General features: G+C 38.0%; 1 protein-coding gene across 2 annotated transcripts; it reads right to left on the reverse strand.

The window, feature by feature from the left end:
* Window positions 1–537: 537 nt before the first annotated feature.
* On the reverse strand, window positions 538–6198 carry s1pr5b (sphingosine-1-phosphate receptor 5b). Of its 2 annotated transcripts, XM_082136210.1 has the most exons (3): window positions 5724–6198; window positions 5585–5630; window positions 538–3482 (listed from the first exon to the last, which is right to left on the reverse strand). In XM_082136210.1, the coding sequence occupies exon 3, from the start codon at window positions 3291–3293 to the stop codon at window positions 2154–2156; it is 1140 nt and encodes a 379-aa protein (XP_081992336.1). In that variant the 5' UTR covers window positions 3294–3482; window positions 5585–5630; window positions 5724–6198; the 3' UTR covers window positions 538–2153. The 2 variants fall into 2 exon arrangements, with proteins under 2 accessions (XP_081992336.1, XP_081992335.1); XM_082136209.1 differs by having other exon boundaries at window positions 5585–6198.
* Between the last annotated feature and the right edge of the window lie 12808 nt (window positions 6199–19006).

The following is a 19006-nucleotide window of genomic DNA, read 5'->3' on the forward strand; positions in this document are numbered from 1 at the left end:
GGCACCAAACTTCAACAGCAGTACAAATAGGTTCTGTACTCATAAAACGAGGCATTGGAAAGTTTGTAAGTACATCAGTTTATTTAAATAACCCTTGCCTGACGGCTAATGCTACCGCTAACCCGGACGTCGACGTCACTTCAGTGATTTGGGAAAAGCACGTAAAAGTCCTGGCAGAAAGCGATGCATAAGGATGTAGTGTAATGACGAATTATTGAGTAATAACACTAACTTAGTGTTAACTAATAATTGTTGCAAACTGGTACTAACAACAAAATATTAGTGTATTCCTGGAACTGGTCGTTACACTACATCTTTATGCATCGCTTTCTGCAGGACTTTTACGTGTTTTTCCCAAACCCCTGAAGTGACGTCGACGTCCGGGTTAGCGGTAGCATTAGCCGTCAGGCAAGGGTTATTTAAATAAACTCCTGATGTACTTACAAACTTTGTTTCAAAAACATTTGTCATTATTTTACTTCCATAGACTTTTTAAACTGTATGTGAAATGCATGAACAGGCAACATTGTTTCTCAGTTCTCTTAAAAAATATTTAATGTCAAATAAGAACAAATATAACTTAGTAGCAATGAAGTTTTAAAAAAGCTTGTAAAAATAGCATGTCAAACATTTACACTGTACAAATGAATCTATACAAACAAATCTTAAATGCTTTTGTGTTACAAGATGCTTACAGTTCAACATTCAATAAGAGCATTTCTGTCGAAGTGGAATATTTACAGTGAGTCTCCTCATATTGCTGTGAAGAGTTTGTATATTTTACAGTATCAGAATCTGCACACACACTGTATATGGTTTTATATCACTACGGGGCATTTGCTGCAGTCTGCAGAAACCTGTGTTTGAAGCCTTTGCACTGCAGATCTCAATGATAAAGCTTGATGAACTGATAGAGCATGACTGTATAACATAAAACACAAAATGCAAAGATTGCTACTGGGGTGTGAGGTCCGTATCTCGGTGCTCTTTGGATGTGAGACATTTCTACCTTCAAAAAAACATATGAAGCCAAGGGCACTCGAGACTTTAGAAAAATTCAAGGCCATGAATAAACAAAGGCTTTTATATTTTTTTTCTAAACTCTCATATGTTTTTAGAAGTATGTCTGCATATTTTTTGCAAATGTAATTGTGACGAACTCAATTCAAATATAAAAGGCCATGTGGTCCAATGTTGAAATGCTGGAAAACACCAGCGTAGCGAGACCTCTCTCTGCCCACAACAGCTTCAGTGGCTTATCTCGCAAGCAAAGGGGGATTTTGCCAACGTCTGATTGTTGTGTTTGAAATGCTCACAGTTTCTTTCCAGCTGTGGTTTGTGACTGTGATTTATTATGTGATTATTATGTGCCTTTAATTCAGTTTGGTTCGTCATGATTCAGTCCAGAGCCTGTATGTGTATCAGAGTCAGAGTCCTCAGGATCGTTTTTTCAGCACTGAAGATGTCATGGCCAAGAACACTTTTTACTCTAGGCTTGTTCGACTTGAACCGATCGGTGAATGACATCAAGGTACCGCGCCGGTTCAAGTCGAACAAGCCTACTGTATCCTAACAAGACAAGGCGTGACAAGATTCCAGCCAATCAGAAAAACGTGTGGGCGGAGTCTCTGCAAATGCACTGCACTCGCAACCAAATCACTTCAAAATCACAGCCAATCAGAAGATAGTGTGGGCGGAGTCTCTGCAAGTACACTACCTTTGCAACGAAATGCATAAGTACATCATATTCATAAATATTACACAATTTTAACATTAATAAAAATACATACTGAGTGACAAACAGTCTTTGCCATAACACTCTCTTGTTTGTTCACATTGAGTTCAGTTCGAACATTCTTGTTTCCTTTCACTTTCAAGATCAGAGATGGATTATCCATTGTCGCTTTCAACACGGCTATAAAGGTCATGCAAAAATATATTCAAACTCACATTAGATGCTTTTAACATTAAATGAAGCATATAATTACCACCTGAGATCATCATTGTCATACTTTGTATGTTGTTGTTCCAGCCGCAATGTCACCATTTCTAAAACAGAATTGTCACATATCGTCATTGTGGCTGATAAGGAAAACACTCTGATTGACATGGAAAAGATGCCTTTTATCACACGTCAGGCTTAGGACACGGCGTTAGGCGATGACGGATAACTTGAGCTTCGGGTAGATGGATTTGACATTTACGGTTGTGGCGTTTCCCGATGAAACGGTCGTCTCCCCACCCGGGCGGTTTGCCTCAGTCTTAGTGAAGCTGATCTTAATGCCGATATTCCTCACTTGCCCGTCTTTGGTGGTCAGACAGCGTTTGAAGAGCAGCTTCAGGATGGCCCGTCGTATGTCTCTGCTAGTCATCGTGTAAATGATAGGGTTAATGAAGGAGTTAATCATGGCCACGCCCAAGAAGTAGTCAGCTTTGAGTAGCACCGGACACTCTTTCGCGGGACACATGAAGTCTAGCAGGAGAAGCACAAACAGAGGCATCCAGCACAGAATAAACACTCCCACTACAATGGTGACCGTCTTTAGCAACGCCATGTGTTTCCGCGAGCGAAGCCCGTAGGCTTTGTGCGGCACGTAGCTCGGGTTCTGCGTGTTGGACTTTACGAAGTGAAAGATGCGTGCGTACAGGGCGACGATGGCCAACAGGACGCCCATGAACACAAACACGCAGAAGAAGATGTAGTTTTTAGCATAGAGCGGAAGCACGGTTGAGCACGAGTCCAGGTCACCCAAACAGTTCCATCCCATAATTGGAAGGAGGCCTAGCAACACCGATAGCACCCAGCTAACCCCGATCAGAGCGAACATGCGCTTGCGCTTGGCACGATAATAAGGCTTTGTGTTTAGCATAGTGAAGTAGCGTTCGATGGCGATAGCCAGCAAGCTGATCATAGACGCCGCTAGTGTGATAAACACACCGCCTTCTCTTATAAACCAGAGAAGTGGCGTCAGACTCAGCGTTTTTGGCCCGGACAGCACGATATTTAGCATGTAAGTGAATCCGGCTAGCAGGTCTGAGAGCGTCAGGTTTCCCAGCAGATAATACATGGGCATGTGGAACTTCTTGTTTTTCCAGATGGCCATGAGGACGAGGATGTTCTCCACAACGATGATGAAGCAGATGAAGAGGAAGACGATGGCTTCCGGTGTGAGGTTTTCTCTTTGTTTGCCCAGTTTTCCCGTGTAGTTATAGTGGCACCGGAGGACTTCATTGCTGTGGTAGCTGCGGTAGGCGCTGGCCAAAGCGCATGAGGACGAGTTGGACGCACCCATGGGTCACCAGAAGTCACAAAACGTTGTATAGCTGTTAGTCTTCCTCAGCTCATCACATTCATCATTGCAGGGTCAAAAAACGTGAGAAGAGTTGAGTTTTACACAGGCAGATTGTGCTGTTGAACACTGAGCGACCAGTAGTTGGTGCAGGAGAGCAGATCTGCTTCATCTGGGCCCATCACTTCAGTCCTGAAAACACAAGAGCATGAAAACATCATCAGCTTCAACAAAGTGAGCAGAAACAGAGCAAACACACTGGCAGCGTCTGCTGTCTGGCCATCCCAACCTCAAGGCCTGGCTTCACAGATACGGATTAGATTAAGCCTTAGTTTAATTAGATCATTTGAGAAGCTTTTAAAATGTGTCTTAGAAAAAAACAAACACATTACTGGTGTGGATCTTGTGACAAAACAATGGCACTGACAGTTGCTTTCAGTGAGAAAAGCTCAAACATGAGGAGAAGGAGATCAGACAGCAATCCCCAATTTATTTTCTCTCATATTTTCTTTTCAATCATTTCCTGTTTTTCCTAAATCCCCCATTTTTATATCATGATTTGCTTCTCTTGTATGTATGCATGACTATTTCCAACTCTTCTTCATGTATAGCTAACTGAATTGACCTGTGCCTCTTTTTGTTGTTGTTGTTGTTGTTGTTTTATTGTTTTTCTTTTATTATTATTTTTATTATGAATATTATGTAAAAGAAATGAACTATTATTAAATTAAATTATAATATTGTTGTAATATGCTGCCATAATTTGTTACATCTCAATAAAAAAAGTGTTTAAAAAACACAGCTCAAACATGCATTTCAGTCCGGGACTAGCTTAAGCCTTGTCTGTGAAACCGGGGGTGAATTACTTGAAGTCTTCTGAGAAACTGGTCAAACGCTACTCTTCATATTTAATGGAGTTTAGAGAAATTAATTTGAGCCAGTCTGATTCATTTCATGCCCAGAAATCTTTAGTCTGTTCTAGTTGTTCAGTTTCAGATGTGTGTGAGTGATGTGGAGCCGAGGAGTTCTGGGGCTCCGGACACATGTTAATGATTACCCGTATCACGTTACATTAGAGAACTGCGTATGTAAAAGATTGATGCTTGTTTGGCGCAGGAAAACAACTCAAGTGATCGTAAGTTCTTGCAAAGTCTGTAGATTTACACCGATGCCCACCAGGACGCATCAAATTAAAGACATATAATTGAAATATCCAGTTATATTTGATTCAGTAACACTTTACAATAAGGTTAATGAGTTACACTTTATTTGATGGTCCACTTTATACACTGTAAAAAAAAGTTGCTGCCTTAAATTTTTAAGTGCAATCCACTTTTTAAGTCATTTATTACATTAAACTGACTTAAAAAAGAGTTGAATCTTATTTTAAAAAGATGAAAATTGCTTAACTTATTTTGATGAGTTAAAGCAATGTAAAAACATGTTGTCATAACTTATTGATCATATAATTTTTTACAGTGCAGACATTCTACTAACTATAAGTAACTATACATGCTCTCAAGTTGACATAGTTGCAAAGTTAATTATGTCTAAAGTGGACCATCGAAATAAAGTGTTACCAGTTAATAACAGAAACAATGAGCAATACATTTGTTACAGTATTTATTCATCTTAAATGTTTGTTAATAAAATATACAACTGTTCATAATGTCAGCTCAGGTCCATCAAATAATATTTACAGATACTTTAAAATGTAATATATATATATATATATATATATATATATATATTTTCATATATATATAATTTTTATATTTATTAGTAAATGTTGAAACTAACATGATCCTAGATTAATTTATTCTTTAGAAGTCATTTTTGTTCATGTTAACTGATGTTATCAAATGGAATTTCACTTTCCACAAATTTAATCAAAGAGACACAAAAATCATTTAAATGTTAAAAATAAATAAATAAATGTTTTACATTTTAGATTGCTGGATGTCAGATGTCTTTGGCTCTTAGAAAAAGCTTTACATGGATATGTGGTTATTAATCATAAGCACATATACAGAGCATCTGCTTCTCAAAATAGTGCAGCAATGTTATTCATATAGTCCCGGTCACATAAAACAATGAAATAATACACAAACTGGAATGAATAATTCCAGGCAGAAACTAACTCTCTCTTCTCACACACACACACACACACACACACACACACACACACACACACACGCGCGCGCACAACTTGCACTTATTCATATTCTCCCACAGAGTTCCTGACCCTCATTATTCATAGTAATTATTTGTCAGAAAGGCTAGAAATTGCTTACCGTTTCTAGATGTGTGATAATGAAGCTTCTGCTGTGGCATGAAGAACTACAGTGGCAGAGAGAAACACGACTCAACATGAAACTAGAGGAGCTGCTCACACACACACACACACACACACACACTCCTTCAGAGTCAGACCTTCAGTGGTTGATGAGGGTTTAGCACTTTTTATGTTTGTTGGTTTCCGTGAGTCATAATATAGCTCTGACATGGATGTTTCTGTAGGAGTTAGCCTAACAGTAATGTCCACTGATAAACACGTCAAATCGCTCCAAATGCGCTAATCTCAGCGATATAACCGCTGATTACACTGACAACAAACCGATCGTTCCATAAAGAACCTTTAACATTCCATTCCACAAAAGGTTATTTATTAGTGCAAAAATGGTTCCAAAAATGGTTCTTCTACGGCATTCCTCCGAAAACCCTCTTTTAACCTTGAATTGTAAGACTTTAACCGTGTATCTGAAAGGCCGGCCGCTGAGACTCGACTGAGCCGAATGGAGGTTCAGTGGAATGAAATGATCGTTGGATCAGACTCGAGTTTAGACTTGTCTTCTCGTGTTCTGCCTCAGGTATCAGAGTTACTGTTCCTGCATCTCTGAGCTTCCTGTTCACACACCTGCGCATTTATATGTGTGTTTGAACTATGTGTCAGTGTCGTGAGGGAACCTCCCGTGACACACATCAGGACTAGAGCATGAGAAACCCTCGGATAAACACACACACACACACACACACACACACACACACACACACACACTGAGCATCTGTGTTTATCTGGCAGACGTTGGGAAAAAAGAGATAATCTGAACTGGTTTGAATGTGAAGGCAATTATTTATTATTATGTCCACGAAGATAAAAGTGGCCTATCCTGAACGGCAAATGCTTTATTCATAACGAACTCACTTTTTTAATGAAGTCTGCAATGAAAGTTGAGAAAAATGTAGAAGAGAATTCTATTGATGTAACATATATAGGCTATGAATCTGTAGCCTATTTGGTGTCTTGTGAATGTTTCTTTTTTTCTTTCGTTTATCTTTGGAGCTTTTGTCTTTGATGCCTGTTTTATTTTTATTTTTTTGTAATGTTGTTTAAAAAAAAAAGAAAAAAAAAAGAAGATAATCCTTTCCGGTTTCTGTCGGGCCAGATCCTGCAGAACGTCTTCAGTTAAACTGGTTTAAGATGCCGTATTCACTGGTGTATCGGGTGATGAAATATAAGCAAGCGTGTTTGTTTGTTTATTTGTCTTTAGCAAGAATGTTCGGAGTTTTGTTTAAATGTCATGTGCATCCACTGATGGTTAGATGCAGAGCCGTTGAATATGAGAGTTGCAACACTGTGAGCTCGCCTCCACGCGGTCACGTGGTTCATAAAGCTCTACATAGTTTCAAACAAATCCGCGTTGCCGATGATTTTAAGCGGGGCAGACAGCAGCAGCTTTATTTGCAGCAAATATCGGTAAATATTGACGCAGAATGTACATTGATTATTACGTTGACACTTAAATGACATATATAGGATAGCATTTTTCTTTCTTTCTGGGGAGCAGCAGAAACACATCATTAATACGTTTTTGTGTTTAATTTTGGAGGGAAATGGGGTGCTCCAATAATGTAGAATACAGTTACAGCAACGACCATTTGCAGCAAATTTCTGTAAATATATGATGGAGAGACGGCATTAACGTTAACAGTGTGGTCAGCTGACATGAAACTGGAGATATACTGAGTGGAATAACTATGTTCATAACATTAACGTGATTCATTTCAGTACATGTACACATACTGTACACAGTAGCCTACATCTTATGCATGTATATGTGTGTGTTCTGATGGTTTGAAAGGATGTAGAGGTACATTAACCATACTAAAATGAATCCTTTAACAGTTAATGTTATGGATCGTATTTATGAACATTGTTATTTCACTCAGTAACCATCTCTCCTGTTATTTTGTATTTTAATATATTTTAAAATGTAATTTATTCCTGTGATCAAAGCTGAATTTTCAGCATCATTAATCCAGTCTTCAGTGTCACATGATCCTTCACAAATCATTCTAATATGATGATTTGATGCTCAAAAAAACATTCATTATTATTATCAATGTTGAAAACAGTTGTGTACCAATTTTTTCCCCCAGGATTCTTTGATGAATAGAAAGTTCAAAAGAACAGTGTTTATTTGAAATTGGATCTTTTGTAACATTATAAATGTCTTTACTGTAACTTTTGATCAGTTTAACTCATCCTTGACGCATAAAAGTATTGATTTCTTTTATTTATTTCCCCCCAAAAATAAAATAGAAATTCCTACTGACCCCAACATTTTGAACGGTAGTGTTTAATGTTACAAAAGCTTCTATTTCAGATAAATGCTGTTCTTTTGAACTTTCTATGCATCAAAGAATCCTGAAATAAAAATGTAAATAATTTTTTTCAACATTGATAATAATGAGTAATGTTTCTTGAGCATCAAATCATCATATTAGAATGATTTCTGAAGGATCATGTGACACTGAAGACTGGAGTAATGATGCTGAAAATCCAGCTTTGATCACAGGAATAACTTTACTATATATATATACATATTCACATTGAAACAGCTGTTTTAAATTGTTATAATAATTCACAATATTACTGTTTTTTTTTTTTATCAAATAAAACTTTGATGAGCAGAAGAGACTTCTTTTAAAAAGATTAAAAATCTTACCGATCCAAAAGTTTTGACTGGTAGTGTATGCACATACACACACACACAGATTGTTCTTGAAACTTTTATGTCAATAAAGCCCTTTAAATTGAATACATTTTTTTTGTGTGTTTAATTTCGGAGGGAAGGGGGACTGCTCCCATGAGGTATAATACATTTACAGTATTTACTGTATATATGTTTCTTGTGCTTCTATGGTCATAATTACTCACATCCTAATGTTATGTTAAAATACATTCGCATAAACCTGTACAACAAGTGAATATCAATTAAAGCTGCTCAGTTTAAGTCAAGAAAGAAGTTTGCTCAACAGTAAAAAATATACAAGGCATCGTTCGACTTCCTACAGGGAGAGAAAGATGGCAGAAAGCAGGCCAGAAAAGGCATACAAGTGTTCACAATAGCCATTACATTCTCCCACTGACGCTGTAGGATGATCTGGAGACCTGGTGGTGAATCGAGAATCAGTCACATGCTTAGCCATACATTAATAACACAAGCATTCAAACTCCACACTATAACAAATGCTATAGTTACTTGGATTTTTGGGCGAGAGCATTCCCCTGCCAGAAGCAGACGTGTCATAGGCCCCAGAGGAGAGAACTGGTGGTGGTAAAGAAAGAGGAAACGGTGTTAAAGTTAATACACTGAAGGACAGATTAAATACACACTGAAAGCCTATGTTTCCTAAACATTTTCATGAGGTTGAGATTACATAAGTGAGAGTACACACCTATAGTTAGGTCCATACCTATTTGGTCATTTGTCATGATTTCTGTTATTTTGACTCTGTACTCCTGTACATAATTTGAAATTACTGTAAATGAGAACAAATATATATATATATACAAACCACTATTGTAATTCAAATGGTTATTCTTACACAACAACATTATGGAAGAAGCTGGATGATTATCCAACAAATTATTTAAATTAGGGAAAATATAATTGTATGATACCGTATACAAAGCTCAGCCATAAATTCTGCTTTTCTATAATGTTCAGGATTTTTTATACTGTCATAGGTGTACATTCATTTACACGTGTTAGCATTGAGGTCTTCTTTGTGGGGGTGCTGCTGCTGTACTTATTTGCTTTATATCCAGATGTATTTCTAATATTCTGACCACCCACCTCATGTATGTAAATAGGGTTGACAAAAAAACTCTGAATACAATATAGTGCAACATCACATTTAACTATGACCTCAGTATTGAATTTACACATTTCTGACTGGTAGCTAAAGTTAATGAAGTGTTGGTCATGTAAGCTAGCTGCAATTAAATATTATCTTCCAATAAACATTAACTAAAGTTGGCTACATAAATTGCAACTGCTGACTAGATTCATGAGAGGACGGCTAATGCGTTCAAAAGTAAAAAATACAGTAATTTTGTCAACTTACTAGCGAGCGTACTTCGGAAACACTGAAAATGAATGGGGTTCAGTGCTGGAACTATCAGTGTTTGGAACTATCGGTGTTTTGAAGTATCAGTGTTTGGAACTATCGGTGTTTGGAACTATCGGTGTTTGGAACTATCGGTGTTTGGAACTATCAGTGTTTGGAACTATCGGTGTTTGGAACTATCGGTGTTTGGAATTATCGGTGTTTGGAACTATCGGTGTTTGGAACTATCAGTGTTTGGAACTATCGGTGTTTGGAACTATCGGTGTTTGGAACTATCGGTGTTTGGAACTATCGGTGTTTTGAAGTATCAGTGTTTGGAACTATCAGTGTTTGGAACTATCGGTGTTTTGAAGTATCAGTGTTTGGAACTATCGGTGTTTGGAACTATCGGTGTTTGGAACTATCAGTGTTTGGAACTATCGGTGTTTTGAAGTATCAGTGTTTGGAACTATCGGTGTTTGGAACTATCGGTGTTTGGAACTATCAGTGTTTGGAACTATCGGTGTTTTGAAGTATCAGTGTTTGGAACTATCGGTGTTTGGAATTATCGATGTTTGGAACTATCGGTGTTTGGAATTATCGGTGTTTGGAACTATCGGTGTTTGGAACTATCGGTGTTTGGAACTATCAGCTGCTCCACGACACGCGTTACTTCCGCATTCCAAAGTTCCCATTGCAGTCTAGGGGAGTGTTGTAACTCTGTTTTTCAACGGCTCTGGTTAGATGCGTCTGATAAAGAGTTCAGAGGTCAGACAGGGAGTCCAGTTTGACCTTTGAGGTCACATTGTGTACAGTTAAACAGTGCAACATGAAAAAATGCATAATGCATAAAAAAAACACAAGATATCTTTAATTAAAGAAATTACATTAGATTTTAAATGTAGGACCAACTAGAAAATACTTTTCTTTCTTGTAAATGCATTGGCTCTGCTGTGGTTGCAGAGCTTTATTAATATATTGCGGTAAACGAGGAGGTTGTTTCCTGTAATTCTGCAGTTGTTGGCACAACCACAACCCGTCCTCCCCCCGAAGTGTGGCAAGTCCATGCCAGACCTTATAAATAAAACAAGCACAAAGCACAGTTTTTAAAATATATATATTTTTTTTGAATGTTACTGTAATGAAATGAGTGGGATTTTTTTATCCAACACTTTTATCGCTTTCTTATACAGTGATTCTATTAACTTAAGGGTTGTGCCACCTATGAATGAGGTGTGAAATATGTGAAAAAATCATTGAATGTAAAAACAACCTGGCAGCACCGACTGTCAAAAATAGCCTAATGTACTTAAAATTCTTTAAATTAATGTTTACAATATTAGACAACTTTTTACATTACTTTTAAACGTTAGAGTAGAATCCAAGGTAACCCCAGGATACGTAAACTCTTTAATATTTTCAAGCTCCTTCCCTCTCTTGAATGTTTCATCTCTACTTATTGTTTTGCAAACATCCTACACAGTTTTTTTTTTTTGTATTCAATAATAAATCTGATTTGGTAAGCCAATCCTGAACATTTGTCATAGTAGAAGTCAAAGTAATCGAAGCTTCTTTAAAATGATTTGCATGGGTAAAGATCATCTGCATAAATCTGAATATTTACATATTAACATGCTCCAGGTAAAGCATTATATAAAGTGAAAATAAAATTGGTCCCAAGACGGAGCCTTGTGGAACCCCTTTGGGTCAAGTGAGGTAAGAAGAATTATTTCCGTCAAAACACACACATTTTTTCCTATATAAAAGATGATAATGAATGTCTAAAGGTCATGTGCATCACTGATGGTTTAATGCCGGTGGATAAAGGGCATCCAGTTTGACCTTTGAGGTCAGTTAAACAGGGCAACATGGGAATAATGCAAAATTCAGAAATGAAAAAACAAGATATCTTTCATAAAAGAAATGACATTAGATTTGAAAGGAAGGACCTACTAGAAAATACTTTCTTTTTTCTTTCTTGTAAATGCATTGGCTCTGCTGTGGTTACAGAGCTTCATTAATATATTGTGGTAAACGAGGAGGCTGTTTCCTGTAATTCTGCATGTTGGGCTGCTCGTCTCAGAATCTGATGGTTTTACTCATTCAGACGATTATAACGTTTTCTGTTTGCTCTTAATTCACCCTTGAATGCTGTGTGTGCAGGTTTATGTGTGTGAGTGGGAAGTTGGTTTATGATGGTTCAGTGTAGTAACATGAGTTGCTTGTTTAGTGTGTTCTTCATCCCTCTTCCTCCTCATATAGAGCAGCTGTAAAACGAATGTATGATATTCTCATTTCAAACATATTTGATGAATCTCCCACGCTTTGTTGCTTGTTCCCTTTGTCTTTTTCTCTGTACTATTTACAGCTCATTTTATGGGTTGTGTGTGTGTGTGTGTGTGTGTGTGTGATTGGTTGTTGGTTTTGTGTTCACAGCTAACAAAAATATGTTCTAAAAAGGTTTTGCTAATGTTCACATAATGTTATGAAAATGTTATTTCTGAAAGTTGTCTAAACAGATTTAAAAAAAGTTATTTCTTGGTTTTGTGAACTTTAAGGGAACAATCCATTTCCTTCATTTAACATTATGTTAATGTTACTTTTGTATGTTCTCTAAATGTTCCGAAACAAGTAGTAACATTTAGAAAACGTCCAACCAAAACGTTTCCGGAAAAAACGTTTAATAAGCGATGTATAAATAATGTTTTGTGCTAATGTTTTGAGAACATTAGTAAAGAGCAGAGAACTTTGAATCTTCTATTAACGTCACTGGAAGAACTTTTGTTCATAACTTTGAGAAAACCTTGTCAGAACGTTCCCTGGTAACTTGGGTGTTCGTTTTGACCTTTAGTTCAGAAGAGTTTCATTCGTCTGTGAATCTGTGTGTCTAAACCAACGCAACGCGATTCTGCTTGTGTGTCTGTATAAAACCTCAACACAAGAAACCTGAAAGCATGAAAGTCATGTGAGCAGAGACACGCCAGCGCTCACACACTCGCCAGTGCTCACACACTCGCCAGAGCATCTGTCTGTCTGATTGTTGTAGTATCTGAACATCTCTTCTCTTTCTTTCTGTTTAGGTTGTTTTAAGGTTTATGAGACTAAACAAACCCACCGTCTTCCTGCTCTCTGCCTGAACACAAGCAAAACAAACATGAAAACACAGACAGACACACACTCAGACACACACACACACACACACACACTCAGACACACACACACACACACACACACACACACACACACACACACACACACACACACACACATTCATATTGCATTTTTCATATTGCTATTCATTTTTATTTATTTGGACATTGTCAAGTTTTATTTTTGCAATCTTTTGATTGGTTGATTCCTCAACTAAAGACACTTTCTCCGCTCAAACACACTTTCACACTTTCTTCTTTCATTTGTCCAGCGCTGGACAGACGATCACTCTGACATGAACAACTTCATCGCATCTCAAACGATGTTTCTTGATTGATAACATTCTATAAACTTCATTGCAAAGATAAGCAATATTAGACAAGGATAAAGAGAGCTGTTTTTCCAAATATCAGCACGACTGCAAAAGTGACACTGATTTTATACAACTCAAAATGAAGAAGTTAATATTAAACAAGTAACATTTTAGACACAGTATTATCTGTCTCTGTATTGCCATCGAAAATTGGCTGAGAGAATGATTGAATTACCCATCCAATAATCGGTCACTGGCTTCTTTCCTATAATGAATCAGTCCTTTTGAACGAATCAAATGATTCAAGAGTCAATGTGACAATAAGATTTCTCTATAATAGAACAAAAACTGTTTTTTTTTCTGTTCAGCTACAGGACAATCCGACTCAATACAAAAACGTGTGTGTGTTTGTGTGTGTGTGTGTGTGTGTGTGTGTGAGAGACTGCAGACAGTGATGTCATGCTGCATTCACACATTCACTGAGCTTTAGTGATTCACACACACATAATTACAGGCTGAATGTCTCTTCGATAACGTGTGTGTCTGTCTGATTGTCTCACACTTGTTTGTCTGTGGATCACACAGAGAGAGAGAGAGAGAGAGAGAGAGAATAAATGTAGGGGTTTGCTTAATAAAATTAACATTAATATAAATTTGTCATTTGAGGCATGACACAAAACTGATTTACATATTAAAATGTTATGTAATTTTGTAATTTATATGTCAATGTCCTCAGATTATTCCATAATCTGTAGTTTTCATTAAAGTCGGCATTAAACGTTTTTAAAATTTTAATGACATGTTTACTGGTGTGAGGGCGGGGCAACCTGTCACTCACACGAGATCAGCCAATAGCAAACCACAACCATCCAATCAATTCCCCACAGACAAAATCAAGCCCCGCCCACATGAGTTCTTGTTCGAGAAGCGTTTCACTCGGATATACGAGAAGAAAAGACGAGCGCAACTTCTAGAGAAGACTATTCATACTGACTTTTGATGAGGTTCAGACTGGTTCCTTTAATCCATCATCCTGTGCAAATGGATTTTTAAATGGCAATCCGTTTTTTATTATACATTTTTTATTGTGGTATTGTAATTTCAGGGAAGAAATAAATAGTAACACAGGCATAATTGAAATGCACACTCACACAAAGCTCAGTTTGGGACTGTCCCTTCACCCTATAATGTAGGCGTTACCTGCCCTAGAAAAGCTGTACATGAATCGCTCACCCATGTAGAAAAATGATGCATTGTTGCCAGATATTCATTACAGAAAATCACCTGAATGTGCCAAAAATAAATCAAATCAAATCAACAAAAAGTAAAGCAGAACTGTAGACTTTCAAGTTTCAATTTCAAACTATTTCATCTGTGTCATGTCCAACACATCTCAAATGATGTATCGTGTTTGATAATTACATTTCAAACATGTTTTGGATTAAAAAGGCAGACACTTTTGCTAAGGCATATAAACATATTCCCCCACACAGTACAGATTATCTGGAAACATGGATTAGAAACGAAACGTAATGTAAGAAGGATTAGAGAATGAATTTTATGTACAACTACTCTGGAACTTGGGTCTGTTGGTGTTCTGATCACTCATGAGTGAGTTTACCGTGTTTCTTATCATGATGAAACATTTACAGACGAGGTTCAGATCACGTTTCTCTGATGGATGTTGACTTTGCCATCTAGTGAAAGTGAAAGATGTTTATGAGGCCTGTGCAGCTTCAGTGAACGTGAATCCTGAGGCTTTCAGAAACACACTGATGCGAAACTAAGACTCAACACGACCCGCAGTGAAGCTTCATCTCATCTCATCTGATCTTCTCATTCTGAAGCTGAAAGCCGCAGAAACAACAGCGAAATGTTCATCATAAAACATCCAGACACAACAGCAGTTTGTCCTCATGATTCAGTGGGTTCATGTTTTTTAGCTTCTGTCAGAGAATCCCAGCTGACAGAGAACGTTATAAGAACTTGTAACGTTCTGGCAAGGTTCTCTCAAAGTTATGAGCAAACGTTCTTTCAGTAACATTAAATGGTAGTTACTACTTGGTTTCAGAACATTCAAAGAACGTTTAAAAGTAACATTCCCATTATATTTGCAGAATGGAATTGTAGGCTGACACGTGGTACATCCAATCCTGGCAATGATTTTCTGACAAACTGTTCAAAAGTTATTGGGCAAAATAGCTATTTTCCAGATCTCATGACCTGTAGGTGGCGCTGTTCCCAACTTTGGCATGGACCCTCAAATCATGGCTCCGATGAAGCGTACCAATTTTTGTTTTGATTGATCAAAGTTTAGCCGAGATAAAGCCTATGAACCAATTTTGGGTCGACCTCGTTAAAGGAGAAGTTCACTTTTAAAATGAAAATTCTGTCATTATATCCCACCCTCATGTTGTTTCAAAGCTGTATGAATTTCTTTCTTCTGCTGAACAGAAAGGAAGATATTTAGAAGAATGTCAGTAACCAGACAGTTTTTGGGTCCCATTGACTTCCATAGTATATTTTTTTCCTACTATGGAAGTCAATGGGACCCAAAAACTGTCTGGTTACTGACATTCTTCTAAATATCTTCCTTTCTGTTCAGCAGAAGAAAGAAATTCATACAGCTTTGAAACAACATGAGGGTGAGTATATGATGACAGAATTTTCATTTTAAAAGTGAACTTCTCCTTTAAGTTCGGGATATCATAACTTTTGAACAAAGATGAATAAAAAATTCAAAGTTATGAATTGTTACAGGTCTGCGAGGTTCCTGCACTACACTTCCCATCACTCTCCTTTGTTCCCACCTGCACGTCATTCCTGATCACACACACCTTCACCTTATCATCACCATCACCACCACCCCTATAAACACACACTCTTCACCTCTGTTCACTGTCTGGGCTCGTTCATACGAAGACGACTACATTTATGCATTTGACAGACGCTTTTATCCAAAGCGACTTACATTGCATTTCAAGGTACACATTTACACTCTTATCAGTTCTTGCTTTCCCTGGGAATCGAACCCATGACCTTGGCGTTGCAAGCGCCAATGCTAAGCAAGGACTGCTTAGCATTGTAAGTATTTTTCATCTCATGAGTTGAGATAAGTGACTAATGCTAAGCGCTAAGCAAGGACTACTTAGCTATCGCTAACCTTGATTCTCCAAGCGACTGTTCTCCATCTCCATTATATTAATAAATAATACTACGAACTTAAAGGGAACGTTAGCAAAACGTTTTGTTGTATCAGGCAGCATCTAATATTTGGTTTACTGTTTCATTCAGATCTGTTTATAAAAAGCTTTAAAATGTGTGTAAATCAACGCAGAAAGACTGATGTTCTGAATAAAAACAAATGTTTTATTTTAAAACTACTTTTATATATTAGCTGTACAGTGAAACGTGATGTGGTTCAAACAGAATATACCAGCAGCACTGTGAGACAGAGAAAGTGTGTGTGTGTGTGTCTGTGAAGGAAATGTGTGTGTGTGTGTTATCAGATAACCGAGCGTCCGTGAGGATCCGTTCAACGGCCCGTGTGCGGTGAGAGAGCTGATATCTGCGTCTTACACACTCTTTGTCTGTCACTAGCAGATGAAATATAGTGAAGGTTTCCTGTACACACACACACACACACACACACTGTGTAATGTTTTTTTTATACTGTACAAACTGTATATTCTATTCACCTACACTAACCCTACCCCTAAACCTCCTCTACACACACACACACACACACACACACACACACACACACACACACACACTAACCCTACCCATAAAACCTACACAACACACACAAACACACTAACCCTACCCCTAAATCTACCCATCACACACACACACTAAGCCTACCCCTAAACCTGCCCAACACACACACACACACACACACACACACACACACACACACACACACACACACACACACACACACACACACACACACACACACACACACACACACACACACACACACACACACACTAACCCTACCCTACCCCTAAACCTGCCCAACACACACACACACACACACACACACACACACACACACACACACACACACACACACACACACACACACACTAACCCTACCCATAAAACCTACACAACACACACAAACACACTAACCCTACCCCTAAATCTACCCATCACACACACACACACACACACACACACACACACACACACACACACACACACACACACACACACACACACACACACACACACACACACACACACACACACACACACACACACACACACTAACCCTACCCCTAAATCTACCCATCACACACACACACACACACAACCCCAACCCTACCCCTAAATCTACCCATCACACACACACAACCCCTAAACCTACATACCCACAAACACACTAACCCGACCCCTAAACCTTCACACACACACACACACACACACACACACACACACACACACACACACACACACACACACACACACACACACACACACACACTAACCCTACCCCTAAACCTGCCCAACACACACACACACACACACACACACACACACACACACACACACACACACACACACACACACACACTAACCCTACCCCTAAATCTACCCATCACACACACACACACACACAACCCCTAAACCTACCTACCCACACACACACTAACCCGACCCCTAAACCTTCACACACACACACACACACACACACACACACACACACACACACACACACACACACACACACACACACACTAACCCGACACCTAAACCTACCCATCACACACACACACACACGCACACACGCACACACGCACACACACACTAACCCGACCCCTAAACCTACCCAACACACACACACACTGCTTTACATCTCTTCATAATGACCAACACAAACCCTGTAGCTTTCATTCAGTAATTGTTTGCCGTGTTCTGTTCTCTGTGTGTGTGTGTTTGAGAGAGTATGTGTGAGAGAGCTTGTGTGTGTGTGTGTGTGTGTGTAGCTCTGTGTCCTTTGAGACCCTGATGTTGCTAAAATGTTTCAAGTGTCTCACCTCTGACCCGTCGCTTTAACCCAGAACTGTGTGTGTGTGTGTGTGTGTGTCCTGTTCAGCTGGAGCTCTAGAAGAATCTCCAGCACCTGAATACTATCAGGAATAATTACTGAACAATTTACCTTTAAAATCATCACAATAATATTAAACCGCACATATCTTCAGCTAACAGGAACGTTCTGTCAAGATTCTCTCAAAGTTATGAACAAACGTTCTTCCAGAAACATTAAGAGTTATCTGGTCTTTACTAATATTCTCAAAACTTTAGCACAAAAACATTATTTACACATCATTCATGGAGCATTTTTTTTCTGAAATGTTTTAGTTTGACATTCGTCTGACATTTTTTAAATGTAACAACTTGTTTCAGAACATTCAGAAAACATTCAAAAGTAACATTTCCATAATGTTTGATGAATGATACAGTGGAATGTTCCCTTAATGTTCGCATAACCAAGAAAAAAACTGGTGCTGTTCGTGTGTCGGTCAAAAGGGAAAGAATTTTTGTTTTCATTTCAATGAAAGGAATTATTATTGTTGAAGTGAAAAAAGTGACCTTAAAAAAAGTGACAGAATTTTACGTTTATTGTTATAAATAATTGCATTTTATATTTTTATATGAAATCTATATGTTCAAAAACACGTTTGTTCCTAATTTGTGGTTGATATCTCAAAAAATTAGCTTTCAGTGAGATTGTGCCATTTTGATGAAGTAAATTTTTTTTTACCATTTTTCGTCAAAACTGACCGACGAGCACCAGAGGGTTAAACATTAAAAAAACTGGAGGTTTTGAATGTTTAGGGAATGTTCT

Source organism: Leuciscus leuciscus, assembly GCF_965113295.1.
Source record: "Leuciscus leuciscus genome assembly, chromosome: 14".
Classification (NCBI taxonomy): Eukaryota; Metazoa; Chordata; class Actinopteri; order Cypriniformes; family Leuciscidae; genus Leuciscus; species Leuciscus leuciscus.

What these genes read in the sequence shown, in the direction of transcription:
- s1pr5b (XM_082136210.1), bottom strand. Translation starts at nt 3,293, where the DNA reads ATGGGTGCGTCCAACTCGTCCTCATGCGCTTTGGCCAGCGCCTACCGC.